The sequence below is a fragment of the Aegilops tauschii genome, chromosome 2 (assembly GCF_002575655.3).
Source record: "Aegilops tauschii subsp. strangulata cultivar AL8/78 chromosome 2, Aet v6.0, whole genome shotgun sequence".
Lineage (NCBI taxonomy): Eukaryota > Viridiplantae > Streptophyta > Magnoliopsida > Poales > Poaceae > Aegilops > Aegilops tauschii.
In genome coordinates, this window is record NC_053036.3 from 506,606,171 (window position 1) to 506,627,181 (window position 21,011).

The following is a 21,011-nucleotide window of genomic DNA, read 5'->3' on the forward strand; positions in this document are numbered from 1 at the left end:
CTGTGCGGTTGTGGGGTTTCATGTTTAGGAGTAGTTTGTCGCTTCGTTTGTATTGGTTTTCGCCCGGTTTTTCATAAATTAACTGGGCAATTCTCTTCTTAATTAATCGATGAGGCAAAACTTTTGCCTTCGTTTTGAAAAAAAAATTTGCTTGTACTCCGTTGAGTACATCAGGAATAAAGGGTATGTTTGGTTCTTGCCTGTAGCTCCCTTGCCAATATTGGCTTGCCAATTATTTGGCGAGGGATTACACCGCCTAGGGGTTGGCCAAAGATTTAACAAAGGACTCGTTGGCAGCCAAATATTTGGCAACAAACCAAACAACGTACCAGAGATTTGGCGCGACCAATGTTTTGGTAGGTTGAGTGGGAACCAAACAGACCCTAAACAAGTCGTCGCTCGATAAAAGGCTATATCGCTACTACTACTAGTATACGATTGACACTGTAGACTTGTCTAGGGAATCATTAACACAGGAATGGCATAAAATACTCGAGTTGGGCAACGCCTTTCGCTCTCGTTTGTAGGACTAGGATGGAATCGGGAGCGACATGAATCACGGGAGAACGTTGGCATGTGACCTCCTTTCCGTGGCCATGTGCGTGCCGACAAGTGTAAATGGTTTTTGGTTGCGCCGGTGCGCCACCTGTTGAACCGGCCTCAGCGAGCATTTATAGCTCTGTTGCTGATGGTTCGGAGGAATGAATGAACACTCTCCACATCACCTGAATTATGTCTCGGGCGGATGGGGCTAGTAGATTTGGTCGTCCCTGTTGCCAGAAAGCATGCCAAGCCCCTATACATGCTGTCTCCGGACGAGCTATTGCCTCTTGCCCGTCACGGCCGAGGCGAGCCACGCCGGGTGCCAGAAACGAAGTAAAAACCGACGCTTTGGCCAGTTTCACACACAAACACACGCCCACACACCAGAACCGTGCTCCTCCTGTTGCCATCTCCCCCGTGTTGGCTGAAGGCCTGGATCTTGCCACCGAAGGCTGGAGCCAAGCTTTCCCCAAGTCCAAATCCCAGCCCCACAACACACAGCACCACACCTTTTAGCACAGCGAACCTGCATGCATGCCCTGCCACGTCTCCGTCAACACTGTGGGGGCAGCAGCGATACGGTGGCGAAGAAGTCCGGCCAAAGCTTCGAGTCCTTCTCGTGATGGCTCGTGAGGCGCAAAGCAGCGGCACGGTAGTAGGTACGCAGGCAGGAGATGACCGAACGAGGCTCTCGTTTGTTATACCTTCCAGCAAGAATACAAGAAGAGAGAGAAAATAAATATTGAATCGTCCTACAGTGTTCTCCTAACAGGCTAGGCTAGACCTAGACTACTTGGCTGAACTCGCCGTCCCTGCACACGCCCACGTCGATGGTCATCGTCTTCTTCCCCTCCTTCCCCACCTTCGGCGACGACAGCACTCTACAGCAGTTCCTCCTCGGCGACTGCACATCATCCATGTGAGCCATACATCAGTAAACAAATTCGCCAAAAGCAATATAAGTAATGTTTCAGATACATCAGCAATCCTTTATTAAAGGTATATACTAGTAGTACTAACATTCGCTCAGGTAGTCAACCAAACCTAGTACGCAATTACCAGTGGATACGTTTCTCCTACAAATACCATTGCTGGAATTTTTAACTATCTTGTGTTGCAATTGTATCTTTGGACTGTATAGTTAAGTGTATCTATACTCCTTTTTAATTAGCATTTGGGCCATTTGTACAGTAGTATATGCTGGAAAAGGAATTGAGTTAAGGGAAGGAGCGAAGGGGATTACCCGGTCCCATATCCCGGGGTCGGGCCTCTTGAGCACGACGATGTGGTCGAGATGCGCGTCCGGGTCGGTGATGTTCCAACGGCACGCGGGCCGCGTCTCGTTCGCGGGGCGCCACCGCTCGTACCGCGTCACCGTTGTCTCCCCGCCGCGGGCGGCCTCCGCGCTGCGCGCCGACGACAGGTAGTACACGGCGGGCTTGTGGCACGGCGTGCGCGCCAGGGGCCGCGTGTTGAACGCGTACGCCGTGTAGTCGGCGCGCCGGTACCAGTTGAGGAACGTCCGCGCCGGCATCTCCATCTCCCGCGGCGAGGTCACCCCCCTCGACACCAGCACGGCGAACCCCCACGCCACCGACACCGTCCACCGGTTCGCCCCGTCGTAGCAGATGGACTGCTGCATTATCCCCGCCGGGTCCAGCTTCACGGGCCCGCTGAACAGCCTCCGCACCGCCGCGGGGCGCGCGGGCGCGTTGGGGAACAGCGGCTGCACCACGTCCAGGTGGTGCAGCGTCACGATCGGCGCCACCGGGTGCGCCGCGAGGAGGCCCAGGAGGTCCCCGTACACGTCGTACTGGTGGAACCCCGGGTGCTTGGTGAGCGGCACCCCCAGCTCCGCCATGCACGCCTGGATCCGGTCGTCGCTGCCGTAGAGCGCCGGGTAGCGGCTGATGCAGCCGTCCTGAATCCGCGCGAGCGCCTCCGCCAGCGGCCTGCTGATGGCGAAGCCGCCGCCGCCGTACGCCATCCCGTAGGAGAAGTAGATGTTCTGCAGGTGGCTCTCGGAGAGGGAGCCGATGTAGTAGGGCTGTCGGTGGTCGAACTTGTTGAGGACGGTGAGCAGGTTGTCCGGGAAGAAGACGGTGTCGTCGTCGCCCATGACGAACCAGCGCACGCCGGGGAGGCCGAGGCGGAAGGTCTCGGAGACGATGCGGGAGATGCGGATGGCGGAGCGGTGGCCGCGGCGGTGCGTGTAGGGGAAGGCGGAGGTGTCGGAGGAGATCTTGATGGCCGGGAGCCCCGTCCGCGCCGTCGACATGTTGGACTCCCGCACCTCGCGGTCCAGCCAGACGTAGCCGCGCATGGCGCCGCGCGGGCGCCACCACACCTTGATGTACTCCTTGCGCTTGTCCCAGAACCGCGACGAGGCCGCGATGCCGAACACCACGTGCTGCAGCGTCGTCGCCGTGGACGCCGCCGCCGCCGCGGGGGCGGCCTTACTGCCGGCCACCGCCGCGGCGGTGCGGTTGGTGGAGACGCGGGAGGAGACCGCGGTGGGGTCCGGCGGGCAGGAGGCGGCGGACGAGGAGGCGGCGGAGGCGAGGAGGAGGTGGAGCGTGTAGAAGAAATAGAGGGCGGTGAGGGGGAGGAGGAGCAGGAGGAGGAAGCGGAGGAAGGAGCCGGTGACGGACTCCTTGCCGCCGCCGCCGCCGCCGCCGCCCTTCATTCCTGGCGCCGTGGCTGCTCCTCGCCGCCGCCGCGCCCGACCTCGCAATGCCTCTTCCTCGGCGGGGACTGGGGTATGCTGACCGACTGGTATCGGGGAGTGGGTTTCTGGCGAGTGAGATTTGCGAAGGAGATTTACATGGGCGGGTCGCGTGGGCAGCAGCCACGGGAGTGTGCCAGGTCGCCCATCCCCTCCGCGTGTTGCTCTGCTTCTGGTTCTCTTCCTCGTCCCAATCTCACTCTCTTCGCTTGTTCTAGCGCAGCGGCTTGGACTGGGATTGAGTGGGGTTTTCGGGTGCGGTGGGGGGTGGGGTGGGTGGGGCGGCGCCTTTTCGAGGTTTCTCCCGTGCCGGTGCTGCACTGCCTGTATGTCCCGTCGCTAATCAAGTTCACATTTATTTTTCAACTACTAAAAAAGTTCACATTTATTTATTTATTTCCCACCAAAAAAGCCTATTTATTAATTTTATGGCAAGGTGCTGCCTGGGGATGGATGATTACTTGCTGTGATGACGTTGGTTTCTCTTTACAGAAACGTGGGAGGTTCTTCAATTGATTTGCAGATTTCGGTCCGCCGGAATAGTTGATTAGATTCCGGGCTGGAGATATGCAGATCAGGGAGGCGCATTGATGCACCGACTATATTTGTGTTAGAGCGTCAAACGATCCGGACGGGCTACTTGGTCAATGACCGGACCCAAAAACGCTATCGGCTTCGCATTTTCTATACACGGCCCGTACTTAGGGTGGATATAAGGATGCTCAGGCGTGTCCGTTACGTCGGACTGACCGGTAGGGTCTGCGCCACTTCGCTCATATCCGCCTCCCCCGCCTTGCTCTAGCAACTCTCTTTTCATCTATGTTCGTGCTCCTCCGCATAACCGTCACCGAACTTTTGTCGCTATCTGTGCTCCGCCACCATTCCCAACCCAAGGCTTCGCCACCGGACGCCCCAGCCCACACGCTACCGGCCAGGCCGCCATCGGACAAGGTCGTCGCCACCAGACGCCGCTCCGGTTAACACTCCTATTTGCACCTCACGCTTTACGTGTTCGCTGAAGTGTCTGAGCTGGCTTTTTATACTTTGGACCATTACTTCAAGGGTTCCATCAAGGGCAGGTGCACGTCTTCTTTACACAGACTACTTCACAGTGGTCCAAACATTTCATGAAACTTCCTTTCGCCGTTGCTACCGGATGAGCAGAAACTTGTTCGTGTGGGTAGTGGAAGGGCGTGGACAAGGCTGATGACAAGTTCAAACTGAGAAAGGATTGTTGCGGAAAACTATCCTTCTCTCCTCTACATAAATGCACGGCTACTCTCAGGATGCTTGCTTATGTTAAAATAGCAGATGCAATTGATGCAGAAATTCAGATTGGAGAGACCACGGTCCTGAACACCACGAAGCAATTTGCACGCACTGTGGTGAAAGTGTTCGGACCAGAGTAAACCCGGGCATACGCCGGGCCAGGCCGGGTTTCTGGCCGGGCTTGTAAAAGCCCGATCTTCTTTTCTCAAGCCCGAGCCCGGCCCGAAGCCCGAAATGCACCCTTTTCTCAAGCCCGAGCCCGGCTCGAAGCCCGAAATGCACTCTTTTCTCAAGCCCGAGCCCGGCCCGAAGTCAAGCCCGACCCGAATGTTGTTTTCTAGTGTTCGCACATGTAAGCCCGGCCCCAAGCCCGAAAGCCCGGCCCGAAATTCTGGAAAAGAGAAGCTCAAGCCCGACCTGAAGTACCTTCCGGGCTGCAAAATGAGGCCCAAGCCCGACCCGAATGTCAAGCCCGAAGCCCTTTTTTCGGGCCGGGTCATCAGGTCGGGTTATCCATGCCCGGGTTTAGACCAGAGTATGAGAGAGTCAAATGTGGAGGACACAGAAAAATTGTTGGCAATTGGAGCAACAAGAGGATTTACCAGTATGTTAGATTCAGTTGATTGCATGCACCCGCAATGGAAGAACTGCCCAAAAAGTTTGCGTGGGCAATACCAAGGTCACGTCATAGAAGTCACCATCATACTTGAAGCGGTGATATCACATGACTTGTGGATTTGACATGCTTTCTATGGCACACCAGGTTCGTGCAATGACATCAATATGCTCCAACGATCTCCTTTGTTCAAGAGACTCTGTGATGGGAAGCTCCATCGTGCAACTATACCAAAATGGGCACAACTACACCATGGGGTACTGATGACCCAGTCGTATAGAGGATCAGTCATAGTCCTTTCGATAAATAAAGAGTGTCGAACCCAACAGGAAGGAGAAGGAATTGATAGACAGTTTTTAGCAAGGTATTCTCTGCAAGTGCTGGAAGATAGTTTGATAATTTGATAGCAATATAATTGTTAGCAAGTAACAAACAACAAAAGTAGCAAGGTGCGGCAAGTGGCCCAATCATCAATGTTGCTAAGGACTGCGACTTGCGATAGGCGTTGGGATTTTCCTGAAGAAGAAGGGTGATGTAGTATAGTAGCAGATAATATTTCCCTCAATTAAGAACCAAAGTTTATCGAACCAGTAGGAGACACCACACGAACACTTTCAGTGGTACCTGCACACACATAAAGCAAGTACTTGCACCCAATGCGCGCAAGAGGATTGTCAATCCCCTTGTACTCGTTAATTGCAATGATTAAATCTGATAGTAGTAGATAGATAAAATAAAAAGGAAATTAAAATAAATAAATTACAACAAGTATATTTAGGGTTTTAGGTAATATAAAGTGAATGGACCCAGGGGCCATAACGTTCACTAGAGGCATCTCTCTTGTGAGCATAGTATGGTGGGTAAACAAATTATTGTTGGGCAATTGATAGAATAGCGCATAGTTATGATGATTCTTCATGGCATGATCAATATATAGGCATTATGTTTGTGACAAGTAGACCGTTAATCTTACTAAATCTACTACTATTACTTCACACCTCGACCGCTATCCAGCATGCATCTTAAGGTATTAAGTTCATAACAAACAGAGTAATGCTTGGGCCATTGATGTCCGCAAGTGCACAAGGTTTAGTTTTAGCTTTTTTGAAGTAAGAGTATCGGTCCTACTAGGAGCACAGGAATCAATCTCTTCTCTCTTGAATGCTTCGAGCAAAATGCATGTAAATTGTTAGCGATCCAAAGTAGTGGTAAAGTGGTGCAAATGATGTTGCAAGTGTAAAGACAAATAATTCAAAAAAAGTAAACAACTAGAATTATAAAATGAGAAACTTGAGACAAGTTGGATTAAAACATTCCCAGGGAGTCCAGAATCCCCTCTAGTGTGCATCTATAGCGGTGCCTAAACACAATGCCACATCAGATTTTTAAACCACTTTACATGTTTCTCTTTGTGGGCAAAACCGGTACAGATACGTGCATACAGAAGGGCAAGTCCAAGAAGAAATCTACTGGTGTCGGTAAGACCGTCTCTCAGAAGAAGAACAAGGGCAGATCCTCTAAGGAGACTGAATGTTTCTATTGCAAACAGAAGGGTCACTGGAACTGGAACTGCAAGAAATATTTGGCGGATAAGAAGAATGGTTCTTCCGGTAATGGTATAAAAGTTATACAAAGTTAATGTTATTTCTCTTGTTTCTGCAAGTCAAAAGTATATGATACTAATCGATTGCTCTCATTTGCAATCCGATGCAGGGACTACAGAAAGCTCACAAGTTGAGAAGAAATAAAGATGTGATGCTAGTCCAGGATGGTGATGGGATCTCTACTCAAGACCAATGGAATCATGGCTTTAGTTTATCTTCAAGATTTATCTTAGAATCGAATAATAGTTATTATGTTTCGGAGTTGTGTAAGACATTATGTTTTGGATTATGCAACGGATATTCTTATAAATTTTTGAACAATAGTTGTTAAAGTGATTATAGGAATATGTTTGGATTTACCTCAGATTTTGATGGTTCATTCATGAATCTTGATTTGAAAATTTATAACATCAATGCTAAACGTCTTGAGAAGACTGATGAGCTCCACTTAAATGAGGCACTGCTTGGTTATACCGGGAAACAATCTTCATATAGATGAAGTATTGAATTATCTTAATTGAGAAATCAAATAAAAGAATACATAATGATGTATAAAGTCCGATGAATAACACTGGACGCAACTTCATTAAAGATTAGGTAAATATGATTTACTTGAAACACAAAACTAATTTTTTTAATAGTTCAAAGGAACTTTAGAATATATTATTTGAAGAGTTCAAATATTTTATGATGAAGATAAGGATCATTATGACAAAAGGTAAAGTAATTCTTCAAATTCAAGAAAAATTATCTGAGTCATAAGTTTAGCAAAAACACTTGAATAATTGTGGAATTATTTTATTACCGATCTGCTTTTATAAAATTTGGGAAACAACAAAATATACACTAAAAAAGAGCACCGCATATAAGTCTGGCTAATAGAAATCATATGAGTTATGTAGTTTATATAAACTAGATAAATGATGAATTGTAGATATCTCAAAAAATATGATTTGGATTCGTTCCATTAAAATGTTCAAAATGGCAAAGTGTTTGTCACAAATGAACACCTTCTAAGAAAGGGTTCTCTTGTCAAAAATATAAGTGGGAGGACATTAGAAGTCTGAGAGAATTATTTATTGTCTAACGGTAACAAGCAGGATTAACAAACCGAAAGATTGTTCCAATAGATTGTCTGCAAAATAAACTGTAAGTTACTGCATTGGATGCAGAAACTCTAAAGCTTGTAATAGGATTATACAAATCAGGAATATCATTGAATTTTCTAAAAATTCACTATGAGATATTTATCTTGGAAGAAGATAACCTAGCACACTACGGGGAAGTGATGGCGGTGCCCAGCTCAAAGGAATGGCTGATAGCCGTGCAGACCGGAATGAAAATTCATATACAATTAAGTTAAGAACTTGGTTGTTAATTTTCATACATAATAAACAAGTTCAGAACTTGGATGATACTTCAAAGAGTATGAAGTAAATACACTGGATATCAAAACAAGTTTCCTAAATAGGAAAAGATGTATGAATGATATAACCAGAAAAGTTTTAAAATCCCCAGGACACCGGATAAATGGGCAAACTTCAAAAAGAGTTTTGAAGATTATAACAAGTGAGCTGGGATTGAGATTTTGATCTTGTCAAAATAATAAAAGTACTTTGTGTATATAACTCAGTGGGAGCTATATAGTATTTTCTGTTCTGATATGTATATGACATATTATGGAATGGAAATAATATAAGGCTTCTAAGCACAAACAAAATGATTTTCCGTCAAATTATAAGGAAAAATATTAGGCATAAAAGTATCTATGAAGGTAGATCAATATGTTTGATTGAGCTAAAAAAAGTTTATATATTATAAGAAAGTTTAAAAGGTTTAGATAGAGAAAATGTTTTCTCTCAATGTCATATAACTAGATGCTTATGGGAATAAATTGATAAGCATGGGTAGATGAATGGATTCATCTTGATAGTTATGATATATAAAAGGGCCAAAGAATTTTACTAAGTGTTAGTAACTGATACGTCTCCAACGTATCTATAATTTATGAAGTACTCATGCCAATATTTTATCATTCTTGGATGTTTTACAATCATTTTATAGCAACTTTATATCATTTCTTGGGACTAACCTATTGACCCAGTGCCCAGTGCCAGTTGCTGTTTTTTGCTTGTTTTTTACATCGCGGGAAATCAATATCAAACGGAGTCCAAACACCGCGAAACTTTTTGTGGATTTTTTATGGGCCAGAAGACTCCCGATGGGCCAGAGCTGCACCTGGGGGTGCCTGGCGCGCCCAGGGTTGTGCCCACCTCAGTGGCCTCCCGTACCCCATCTTTGCACTATAAATTCCCAAATATTCCGAAACCCTTCGGGGTTACCCTAGATCAGAAGTTCCACCGCCGCAGGCCTCTATAGCCACCGAAAACCAATCTAGACTCGTTCCGGCACCCTACCGGAGGGGGGAATCATCTTCGATGGCCATTGTCGGTGGAAACGACACCTATGGAATTACTGGGATCCCTTCTACGGTTGGCGGGCACGGGGTTGTGCAAAGAGCGGGTCTGGTTGTCAGCACAAAGATCGTTTACCCAGGTTCGGGCCGCAAGGATGCGTAATACCCTAGTCCTGCTTTGGTGTATATTTGAGTGTTCTTCAGCTCTCGAACTAGTTGCGGTGCGTGCGTAGTCCAAAAGATCTGAATCCTTCCCCAGTACGCCTCGGGCCTCCTTTTATAGACGAAAGGGGTTGCTACAGTGGCACACAGGAGGTGGAAAGGTATACAGTGTACAAGCTTATCGCCTGTCATTACGGGACAAGGCGCATTAAATGCGCTCGTCCCGTTGCTTTATTGGGGACGGAACGAGGCTCGCCCGTCCGTCGCCGCTCCACCTCGCTCCAACACGCGTCCAGGCCATCGAGGCATGCAGCGCCATGTAGGCTGGCAGGCTGCTGAGATGGCGTGGTGGTAGGGTCTTCACGAAGATCTGCATGCCACCACGTAGGTGCTTGCTGAGTTGGCCTGGAGGCCGCACGTCGCCACGCAGGTGCCTGCCCAGCTGGTTGGGTTGGCCGCTGTATGGGAACGGCGGTGGAGTCTTAGTAGATGTGGGCCTGGCTGGGGCCCCGCAGGTGTCCTCGGCAAGGGTCTTGCCGGGGCCCCGGCAAGGGTCTTGCCGTGGCATCGCGGTCGTCCCCGGCAAGGATCTTGCCGGGGGTCTCGTGGATTCCCTTGGCAAAGATCTCGCCGAGGATCGTCGTCTTCTGGTCCTCATCTGACCTTGTGTGCTTATGATCTTCACAAAGATCTGCATGCCACCATGGAGGTGCCTCCCGAGCCTCGGTTGCAATGTGGTTGATGGTGTTGGAACCCTTGGGCTCAAGGGTGGCGTGCTCTGCTGGCGTTGGGCGAGTTGCCCCGGCAAGGCTCTTGCCGGGGCCGCGGAGGCCGCCCCGGCAAGGGTCTTGCTGGGGGAGTCCACCTCGCCCTCTTGCTCTTTGTGTCTCTGGTCTTGGCGTTGCTTTGGTTGTCTTGTGGTTTTGCTTCCCTCGTCTGCCCTGCTAAGTGTGGCCGCAGGTGCGGCTCTGACTACCCGTGCACAAGTAGAGGGGTAGAAAAGGGGAGCCCCTACTTTTGTACACCGACAGGAGCCCCCGGGCCTGGGCCACACATGAGCGCAACGCGTTGTTGGGCCGGGCCCAGAATGGTGCACGGGCACGCGGGGCGGAGTTTTACTGTGGTAATTCCCTCGCCCGTCGCGCTTCCCCATGACCCATGTTGAATGCATGATGTGGGGATCGTGCGCGGAATGACTGCAGCATGCTTGCGTCATCCGCGGTGAACAGTAAAGAGGCGGCTTGCGTGTTCCCTCGAAACAGCGGAGCCGCTGGCCATTTACTCTCTCCGCCTTGGAACCATCGTTCCACGTTTCCCATTACGCCTGCTCCTTACGCCACGTACGCCGCATGCACGGCGCGGGGTAGGTGACACACGCATGGAATATGGGAAGGCGCACGGGGGACGATACAAACGTGCCTTTGATTGGGCGGGAAGGGCGGTCGATGGCCTCGCCTGCTGCCACTTTAATGAGTCGGATGGGTGGAGTCTGCCGGGGAGGCCACCAGTGCCGGCGCCGGTGCTCCTCTTGTTGAAGGTGTGGTCGAGGAGTCGACGGACGGGGAGGCCGAGGCCGACGACCCTCCGGCCCCAGGGAGGAGACGCGTCTTGTGCCGGGATGGCTTCGGCGAACCAGTTCGGCCCGGCAGGGCTGTGTCGCGGCAACAAGTTCAGGAGCAGTCCGTGCGCCAGACGAGGGCCGCGGCAGCAAAGAAGGCGGTGAAGGCCGCGGTGGCAAAGAAGAAAGCGACCGCCTCTTCTTCGTCCAAGCGTCGTCGGACTCCATTTCCTTCTTCTCCTCCCGTGGATGTCGACACGGAGGTCGTCTTCGTTTTTGGGTCTCTCAGCCCAAGGAGGAAGAGGAAGCCAGTGGAGGAGGAGGAGGAAGAGTAAGTATCTCTCCTTCCCCCGCATTATCCCCTGACTTAACTCCTGTGTCATCTTTCCTTGACCCGATGTTGCCTTCACAGGGACACGGAGACGCTGGCGCAGGGGTGGCGAAGAGGGCCAAGGCCTCGACGGGCGACAAGCCCCCGACCGGTACTTCGAGTACGCCGCTGGTGGTAGGGAGCAGCCCGGTGATCAGCCCTCGACGCAGCCCCCGCTTCAGCCCCCAACGTGAGTCCATCACTCACTCCTCCATTGATGAACTTTGGGGTGTGAATCTTTGATGTTGATTTTGCCGGGTTTGCAGGAGAAGAACGGCAGCAGGAGGAGCCGCCGAGGGCTACCCCCAGCATGCCGCCCCTCTCGACTACGCGGCCCCGAGGGGCGTCCCCGGCAAGGGCATCCACCACCGAGCCCACGCCCAAGGAGGAGGAGGAGACGAACTTGGGTGCCGGTGGTTCCACCCCGGCAACGAACGTTGGCGGGGATGGCGCCACTTCTTCCCAGCCCAGTGCAGGTAAGTTTGCTCACTTCATGTCTTTGTTCTTCTTTCTTCTTCTTGGGCCTTGACCTTGGCCCCGCCGCATTTCCTTTCTTGGTGTCCAGGTCCTTCCTCGGCGGACCGGGAGGGCATCGACACCATCATCGAGGAAGTCGCCAGGGAAGTCGAGGCCGAGGCCAACAAGATCTCTGCCAAGGAGGCCGCCAAGACCGCTGCTAAGGATGCCGCCAAGGGGCCCGACAAGGAGGCCGACAAGGCCACTGCCGAGGAGGCCGGCAAGGGGCCTGCCGGAGAGGCTGGCAAGGCCGCTGCCGAGGAGGGGATGGTTGATGACCAGCCTTCCTTCTTTGCTGCCTCCGACTCGGGCAAGTACCTGAAGGTGAGCGATGATCTGTTCGTCCACCTCCCAGGGACGGCGAGCACCAGGGCGCCCACCAAGGGGGAGGTGTTCGACGACGAGGCGCTCGCCGCCGCCGGGCTTGAGGTTGTTGACGAACCGAGCGCCGGTGGCGGCGGTTCCCAGGAGGAGGAGCTCCTTCGGGCCATGAGCGCCAACTTCCAGAAGCTCCGGGCGCTTCACCGTGCCCGCCTGGACAAGGCAAAGTCCAGGATGGCAGCGGTGGACAAGGCGGAGGCGGATCTCGCGGGGCGCGTCGCTGAGACGCAGGCTTGGTTTCGCCAAGCCCATGAGGAGCTGAAGGTTGCCCAGGACCTGCTGGCCGAGCGCAAGCTGGAGCTTGTCATGAAGCAAGCCGACATCGAGACGGCCTAGGAGGTGGCGAGGGAACAGGCCTCCAAGGACGAGGCCGCTCGGCACCAGCACCAGGCCGAACTGAACTCCCAGGAGGAGGATCTTGCCGTTCATGAGGGGGCGCTCGCCGCCACACTCCACGGCAAGGATGAGGAGATCGGGAAGCTCGTCGCGCAGTGGACCCAGGAGCTGGAGCAGAAGCACAAGGAGGCGCTCAATGCCCAAGCTCTGGTCCATGCCGGCAAGGTGAAAGAGCTGGAGGTGGAGCGAGATGGGCTGAAGGAACAGGCCCTGAAGCTGACGAAGGAGAAAGACACGCTCAACGGTGCTCTGGTTGAGGTGCAGGCCGCAGTCTTCGGCAAGGCCGAGCAGCTCTCCAAGGCCAACGACTCCATCAAAGACCCGAAGCTGAAGCTGGAGGGTCTTGAGGGGACGCTTTCGGAGGTCAGGGCCCGGGAGGAGACCCTGACCAAGGGCCTGGAGGAGGAGAGGCATCTGCGGAGGAATATCGCCGCCAACCACGAGGACTACGTGAAGGGCGAAAACCTCTGGATCAGCCGCCTCGCCTACGTTGCCGGCAGGATCACCACGAAGCTAGCTGCCATGGGGATGCCAAACGTGAGGTACGCCCCGGAGCCGAACGTGAGTCCCAACGCCAAGCTGACCCTGCTCTTTGAGGGCGTTCTTGGAGCCCTGGAGCAGTTCTGCTCCAATAGGGCGACCCTCTGGCCAATGAGGCCCGGAGGCTTTGCCGGGGTGCCATGACCAAAGTCCTCACCAAGGTGGCGTACTGGAACCCCAACCTCGACTTCGACGCCACGCTGGAGAGCTTGCCGGAGGGTGTGGACCTTGCGGCGCTCGAGGAGCGTATAGAGCCCGTCATCAGCCGCGTCGACGGAGTTAGGAGGATAGAGTGCCAGCGCCGGGACTAGGCACCCCGTTTCTCATCGCCGCTGCGAGTTCAAGACCAAGACGATTTTATCTTAAGTTAGAACCGCAACGATTATTTGATGTGATATAACTCTGCAATATTTTAGTATCACGCATGCTATCTTCCCGTTAGATCTCCCCTTGTATGTTCGCACCCTACGCTTGTTGGGATAAGGCTGTCGGCGCGTAAACCCATGCCGTGGTGCTTTGAGGATGGATCCTTAGCACCCTGCCGGAAGGGCGCTTGCTGCCGGGCAAGCCACCTTGCCGCCGCTAGCGCGGTCGCTTGAACTGTCGAGCGGACTCGAAACAGGACAAGAGCGCTGCTACTGGCGGGTAGGCCACCTTGCTGTTCTCAGCGCGGCCGCATGAACTGTCGAGCGGACTGGAGACAGAGACAAGGGCGTTGCCGATAGCGGAAGGGTCCCATTGCGTGCAGGTTTCCCGTACAAGGAATGAGATTTTTCGGGGAGGACAGACTTATATAAATGAAATTAGCCAATATTTCGCATGACTTAGCTTTTTTTTGCCGCTGCGTGAGCGTTCACTGCATCCGCCGATGACGTCGCTCATTTGGTCGTCTTCTTCCTTGGAGTGACGACCACGATGAAGCCGCTGCTTCAACCAGACCAGATTTCCACAACTACGCCACCCCTACCTGGCGCGCCAAAGATGTCGGTGGAAACGACACCTATGGAATCACTGGGATCCCTTCTACCACTACAAAAAAAGACACATCCGTGACATTTTGGGCCGAACGAAAAAAAATTCTGTCATACTTATGACACTTCTATGACGATAATTGTGACAAAACCCGGTATCATCATAGATGTGGTGGGCTCCTACTTCTATGACAAAAAATCATGACAGAAAATGGGCTTCTCGTCCTGGGCGGGCCGGAGACGCAGCTGCATGACATTCTTTGGGCCGTCCATGATGGAAAAAACCGTGGTAGAAGCAAGGGCGAGGAAAATATCGGGGTGTTCCCGGTTACGGTGGGTGGTCGGGGCCGAGCGATGCACGGAGGTTTGCTCGTTTCTCTCGTACACGCACACGCGTGGGTGCGAGGCGTTGGGCTCTAACTGAACCCGAGCGAGGCGTTCGCCTACTGAACCCGAGCAATTGCACTGCAGGTGAACCCGAGCGATCGATCAATGGCTGTTAACTGAACCCGATCGAGCGATTCCTTCGCTACTACTGCTAACTGAAGCCGATCGGTGCTGCCTCTGGATGAACAGTGAGCGTTGCTGGGGGGGTTTGGATGAACAGTTCCCGGTGGGGGTGGATGAACAGGACCCCGTGGTGTTGCCTCTGGATGAATAGGACCCCGATCGATCGAGCCGGTTGGGGCTGGATGAACAGGACCCCGTGGAGGGCTGAATGAACAGGACCACCCCGTGGAGGGCTTGATGAACAGTAGAAGGTGGAGGGTTGGATGAACAGTAGCCCGTGGAGGGGTGGTTGAACAGGAGCCCGTGGAGAGGGCTGGTTGAATAGTAGCCGGTGGAGTAGCGCGCGGTGGAGGCTGGATGAACAGGAGCCCGTGGATGAACAGTCGTAGGTGGAGGCTGGAGGAGGTCGACGGTGGATGAACAGTTGCCCATGGAGGCTGGAGGGGGTCGACGGTGGAGATGAACAATATCCCGTGGAGTCCCGTTTTGTGGTACGCCACACCCCTCCCGATGAACAGGACCCCTGTTTCGACCGTAGCGCTCCAACACAAGTCCGTTTCCTCCGTTTTGTGGTATGCCACACCCCTCCCGATCAACAGGACCCCGTTTCGACCGTAGGAGGTCCAACACATGTCCATTTCCTCCGTTTTGTGGTACGCCAGACCCCTCCCGTTGAACAGGATCCCGTTTCAAACGTGGCAGGTCGAACACAAGGCCGTTTCCTCCGTTCTGTGGTACGCCATGCCTCGTTTCCATCGGCTGTTCCGTCCAAGCCCTCCCGATGAACACGACGACGCATTCCGTTCCGACCCAGCCGGTTGGCTCCCCATGAACACGACGACGATGCTATTTCTCCGTTCTGACCCAGCCATGTACACGAGCCCTAGCCGTACGTATGCGCGAGTAGGCATTCGAGACCTCGCCCGTATGTACGTACGTGGCCGTATTTTCTTTCTTGCACACTGGCCGCTGTGCGTACGTGTACATGCTACATGCGCGCCTCTACTACGACACGTGCACGCTCTACATCGACCAGTATGTACGTACACGTTCGCGACCAGAATGACAACGCTACGTACGCTTCGACCAGGTGGGTCCCGACTGTCACACACTTCCTTGCGTGCGAAGATATAGCTGGTGGGTCCCAGCAGTCACAGGGCGAATTGTTTTTTTTGCCCGGACGCACTTCCTTGCGTGCGAAGATGTAGCTCGTGGGTCCCAGCAGTCAGGGGGAAAACATTTTTTTCGTGAAATACGGTGGCCTGTCCGGTGGGTCCCCGCTGTCAGGTGCAGGAATAATTATTTTACGCGTAATAAGGAGACACTTCCTTGCGACTACCATGGACCCAGCTATCAGCCTCTCCACGTACAGTACTCTTCCAATGGAAGTCGGTCGTTTACCACATTGACCACGCCGCACCGAGAGCACCAAGGCGATGGACGTCGGCGAGGCCTAGGAAGGGGACGACGTGGAGCCGGGGAAGACGCGGCAGTGGATGCCCACGCGGAGAGGAGTATGAGGGTTCACTGGTTCGGCTGAGGTGTGAGGCTGCCGTCGCCGCAGAATAACAGGGGGTGTGGGTGAGTAGAAGGATGGCCTGGCCAACGGTGGGAGTAGTAGGGCGGTGAGGCCTCCGCGGCATCGCAGCCGGCCACGGGAGGCAGGAGCACGAGGCACGACCGGCGTTGGTTTGGGCGGCTGGAGCAAGAAGACCAGAGGTTGAAGAAGCACTACGGCCGTTGGATGGACATCGTACGGTCACTGGAGCTAGAATCGTTCATATTGACTAAGTTGACAAAGCCCTCCGTCCCCGTCAACTTAGTTGGCCCACAAGTCAGCCTCCCACTATTGTGGGTCCCAGCTAGCAGGGGGTATTCATTTTCTTGTGCGTAATAAGGAGGCACTTCCTTGTGTGCGAAGATATAGCTGGTGGGTCCGACCTGTCAGCGGTGGGAACGTTTTTTTCACGAAATACAGAGGCCCTTCCGATGGGTCCCAGCTGTCAGGTGGAGGAATCATTATTTTGCGCGTAATAAGGAGGCATTTCCTTGCGTGCAGCCGTGGACCCAGCTGTCAGCCTCTCCACGCACAGTCTACTTCCGATGGTGTCGTTCGTTGACCATGTTGACCACTCTGCGCCGAGCGCATCCAAGGTGGTGGACGACGGCGAGGCCTAGGAAGGGGACGACGCGGAGCCGGGGAAGACGCGGCAGTGGATGCCCACGCGGAGAGGAGTACGAGGGTTCACTGGTTCGGCTGCAGTGTGAGGCTGCCGTCGCCGCAGGGACTGGCTAGCGGTGGGAGTAGTAGGGGGCGGTGAGGCCTCAACGACAGCACAGCCGGCCACTGGAGGCAGGAGCAGGCGGTCTCGCCGGCGCTGGTTTGGGCGGCTGGTGCAGGAAGAGCAGCGATTGAAGAAGCAGCAGGACCGTCCGATTCAAATCCAACGGTTACTGCTGCTAGAATCGTTTGTTGACTAAGTTAACAAGCCCTGTGTACGCGTCAACTTAGTAGGCCCACAGGCCAACCTCCCAACCGGTGCGCCCCAGATGTTAGTGGGAGGAATCATTTTTTTTTGAGTAATATGGAGGCAGTTGATTGCGTGCGGCCTGGCTAGCGGAGGGAGTAGGGTGGGCCGGGGAAGCCTGCGCGGCATCACAGCGGGCCACAAGAGGAGGGAGCAGGCAGTCCCGCCGGCGCTAGTTTAGGCGGCTGGAGCAGGAAAATCAGAGATTGAAGAAGCACGTCGGCCGTTGGATGGACATCCAACAGTCACTGCTGCTAGAATCGTGTGTTGACTGACAAAGCCTTGCGTAAACAAGTCAGCCCCGAAATCTATGGCGTGTACGACCCATTTGCTATTATTTTTATAATTTTTACTCATTTTTTAATTCATATGGAATTTATTGCAGCCCGTTTTCCATTTTTAGAATTGCTGCCCATTTTCTGGTTAGTACCAGAGTTAAAAAAATTAACCAAATATGTGCGAAATTTTGAAAATTCACAAATTTTTGCTGGGGAACAAAATATTCTTAATCCAAAAATTAGTAGCCATACTAAAACAATTTTAAAAATAAATTAGTACTATGTCATGTTAAATCCAAAGAAATACTCCCTCCGTCTCAAAATTCTTGTCATAGATTTGTCTAAATATAGATGTATCAAGTCACGTTTTGGTATTAGATACATCTGTATCTAGACTAATCTAAGACAAGAATTTTGGGATGGAGGGAGTATAAGATATCAGTGAAGAACAAAAACAAAAACAAAAAAATAAACTAATATCCCATTTGCTATATTTTTTTGGAATTTTCAACCCCTTTTGATATTACTTTTAACAGACACTGACCATACTCTTTGGCCAGGCCGGAATGCATCCCTCCTCGTCTTGAAAGATTTGCAGCCCAGTAAGTCGGAGAAAACAAATAGGCCTAGTTTGGGTATTCTTCAAAAAGAAATACTGGGCTGCCTATTTTCCCAAAGAAAAAACTGCTGGGCTGGTCATGTTGTTAGACGGGCCACAGAGACCGCACAACCCAGTTTATAGCCTGCTCCTCCGAATTACTACTCAAAAACAAGTTGTGCAATTCTGTCGTTAATTGACTATACGTTAAAATTGATGTGGGTCCCATATATCAGCAGGGTGGATTAGAGTAAAAAACGAGGGGTTCATCTGAGTAGTAAAAGAGGTACTTGCTTGTGTTCGGCAGTGGACCTGGTGGGTCCGTACTGTAATACTCACAACTACAGTCCTCTCCTGATTCCCTATGTTGACAGGGACCGTTTCGAAAAAAGACTATGTTGACAGGGCCGGACGGCGGCGCCGCGGCGAGCGCACCAAGGCGGAGGATAAAGTGTTGTCGCCAATGTGCTGGGCTGGGTTGGACATTCTTATTGAAAAATAAAAATGGACCGGAACTATTTACGACATTGACAACGATTTGCATGGGTCCGCTGGTTGCACGAAGAAAATGCTGGGAGAAAGAAGACTGGTCGCTATCTTTGCCTAAGAATAATATCGAGTGAATGTAACGACACTATCATAGGAAATAATATCCTCCTGTTAAATCGTGAATTTAAAGAACTGGTGCATGAGCATTTAGCTTTATTTATTTATTTACTTATTCTTTAGGGGACCATGAGCATGTACCTGGGCCGGATTCATGTGAGAGCCTCCCTTCCAGTTAATTATGGGCTCCTCTATTGGGCCTTCATTAATGGGCTGCATGTTATCAACAAGTGGAAAATGTGTTCCGTACGAAAAATAGTATGCGTTACGTACGGTACAGGGCACTAAAGGATCGAACCGTGCAACGACCTCCAAAACATTGTGTTTGTCGTTCTAACAACACATTTATTCAACCAACAGACGAAATATACTACTGATTGTACATTGAAAACAGCAGCAGCAACCAGGGCTGGGGGTGCAACAGAAGCAGTAAGCAGGCCAGAAGAGTGAAGACGCAGCTCTCTCTTCCAAACCAAACATCAGCCATCATTACAAAAGGGCTACCAAAAAAGAACAAGTGTATGCATCAAACTAAATAAAGATCCTACTACACCAAGTGTGCGCATCTAACTAACTGGCTCAGTTAGACGTTACTATTTATTAAGCTGTGGAGATTGGCTGACGACTTGAACCAGATGGGTGCCTGACGGGGGAAACTCCAGCCAGCAGGTCGAAGTCTGATACTTGCGACCCTCTCTCCTGCTTTGGGCTGCAGAGCGTGGCGGCACATATCAGGGTATGGTGCATGCAGAGACGCATGGTACGCTATGTACACACAGTTTTGCCTGATGAACGAAACCGCGCTGCCATCATGATCCTTGCCGTCGGTTATCTCCTGGTTAATCGGATAATTCAGTCCAACAAACAGAGAGCGTGTACCAAGGCTACTTACCAACCTCCAGTCAAAAATTCCTAAAGGCCGAGAGAAGCTGGGATCCTGCTCAAAGACCTTGCAGTGACTGTGATTGTATTCCGCGAAACAACACGTCTTTTATGTGCGAACAATCATCAATCGTTCGCCGTCGTATGATCGAGCCAGGAACCACCTGCAACTGCCATGCCGCTTTTCTTTGAAAGGTTCTGGGATTAGGAAGGGTAGGGACACCAGGTGGCCTACAACATCATATCAAGTTGGAGTCAAATAAAAAAGGGCTCTTGATGTAGTCAATCTTAAGAACAACACGTTATGAGCATGAATATTTTTTCAGTAAATGTTGATAGTAATATAAGCAAGCCATCATGATATCATAGGAAAGTAACATACTGCTGTAACAGCCGTTTGTAGCGATGACTGGAGTAGGCCAGCAATACGTCCAGCCATAGAAGGAGTCGACAGCGTAAATGAAGCCCTTGTGTTCAATGGCATCAGAGAACCATGGAGGATGTATGATCCTGCGATGGACGTGCAGATTTATCCACTTACCGCAATGACCTATCAGATAGGCGAGACCGCGGTTGAAGAACGCAATTAGCCTGAAGTCTTTATAATTCACAGATCTTGTGGGCACTTCGCAGATTACAAACTTGAGCAAATCAAACTTGGTATCATGTTGGCTACTATAAGATTTCGAGTATTCTGGGCCGCGGTGCCAAAGCAGTGCAGTGTTAATCGAAGGAAGGGGGGTCAATTGCCGGGTGTAGACCTCCACGAGCATCCAGCTGCCGCGACCGTCGACGAGCACCATCCAAGACGTGTTCATGCCGACCCAGTACATATCGTTAATGTAGTTGAGGGTGACGGGGATCGGATCGCAGTCAAGGGGGTTGATGTTCGCCACCCTACGACCGTTATGCTGCGTGACACGCCGTTTCTGAAGATCAGGCGGCATTAGCAAGCAAGGAGCTGGCTTAAAAAGCTCCGGCCTGAGGGCTTTGAGTAAACGGTACAGCCGCGATGAGCACGCGGCGAGCGGCATGGTACTGAGATTGTCCACACGTGAAACAATGAGCTTGATTACCTCTTGTAACACCCACGATGCGGCTATATCTCCCACGTGTCGAGGCACGACTTAGAGGCATAACCGCATGGTGGTTTTGTCGCAAGAAGGGTCATCTTCACACAATCCCATGTAATGAACAAGAATGGGATAAAGAGTTGGCTTACAATCGCCACTTCACACAATACATAAATATCATCATACATCATCCAAAATACAAGCATATAGACCGACTACGGTCAAAATCCAGATGAAAATAAGACAACCCCAAATGCTAGATCCCCGATCATCCCAACTGGGCTCCACTACTGATCATCAGGAAAAGACACATAGTAACGACCACGTTCCTCGTCGAACTCCCACTTGAGATCGACGCCATCATCTGCACTGGCATCGTCGGCACCTGCAACTGTTTTGGTAGAATCTGTGAGTCATGGGGACTCAACAATCTCACACCCGCGAGATCAAGACTATTTAAGCATGTAGG

The 21,011-nt window shown here is 51.7% G+C and overlaps 1 protein-coding gene and 1 long non-coding RNA gene across 3 annotated transcripts; one reads left to right on the forward strand and one right to left on the reverse strand.

The window, feature by feature from the left end:
- Positions 1-1,218: 1,218 nt before the first annotated feature.
- Positions 1,219-3,597, reverse strand: LOC109759863 (uncharacterized). The gene is made up of 2 exons (XM_020318702.3): positions 1,787-3,597; positions 1,219-1,447 (listed from the first exon to the last, which is right to left on the reverse strand). The coding sequence occupies exons 1-2, from the start codon at positions 3,227-3,229 to the stop codon at positions 1,328-1,330; spliced, it is 1,563 nt and encodes a 520-aa protein (XP_020174291.1). The 5' UTR covers positions 3,230-3,597; the 3' UTR covers positions 1,219-1,327.
- A 36-nt stretch (positions 3,598-3,633) lies between these two features.
- LOC120974650 (uncharacterized) lies at positions 3,634-7,158 on the forward strand. 2 transcript variants are annotated; one of them, XR_005769999.3, is made up of 2 exons: positions 3,634-6,769; positions 6,867-7,158. It is a non-coding gene; the product is annotated as an uncharacterized lncRNA (long non-coding RNA). The 2 variants fall into 2 exon arrangements; XR_006671092.2 differs by having other exon boundaries at positions 3,634-6,763.
- Positions 7,159-21,011: the final 13,853 nt, after the last annotated feature.

What these genes read in the sequence shown, in the direction of transcription:
- LOC109759863 (XM_020318702.3), bottom strand. Translation starts at nt 3,229, where the DNA reads ATGAAGGGCGGCGGCGGCGGCGGCGGCGGCAAGGAGTCCGTCACCGGC. An exon ending in ACCCCGGGATATGGGACCGG is followed by an intron (nt 1,448 to 1,786) that starts GTAATCCCCTTC and finishes GATGATGTGCAG; the next exon opens with TCGCCGAGGAGGAACTGCTG.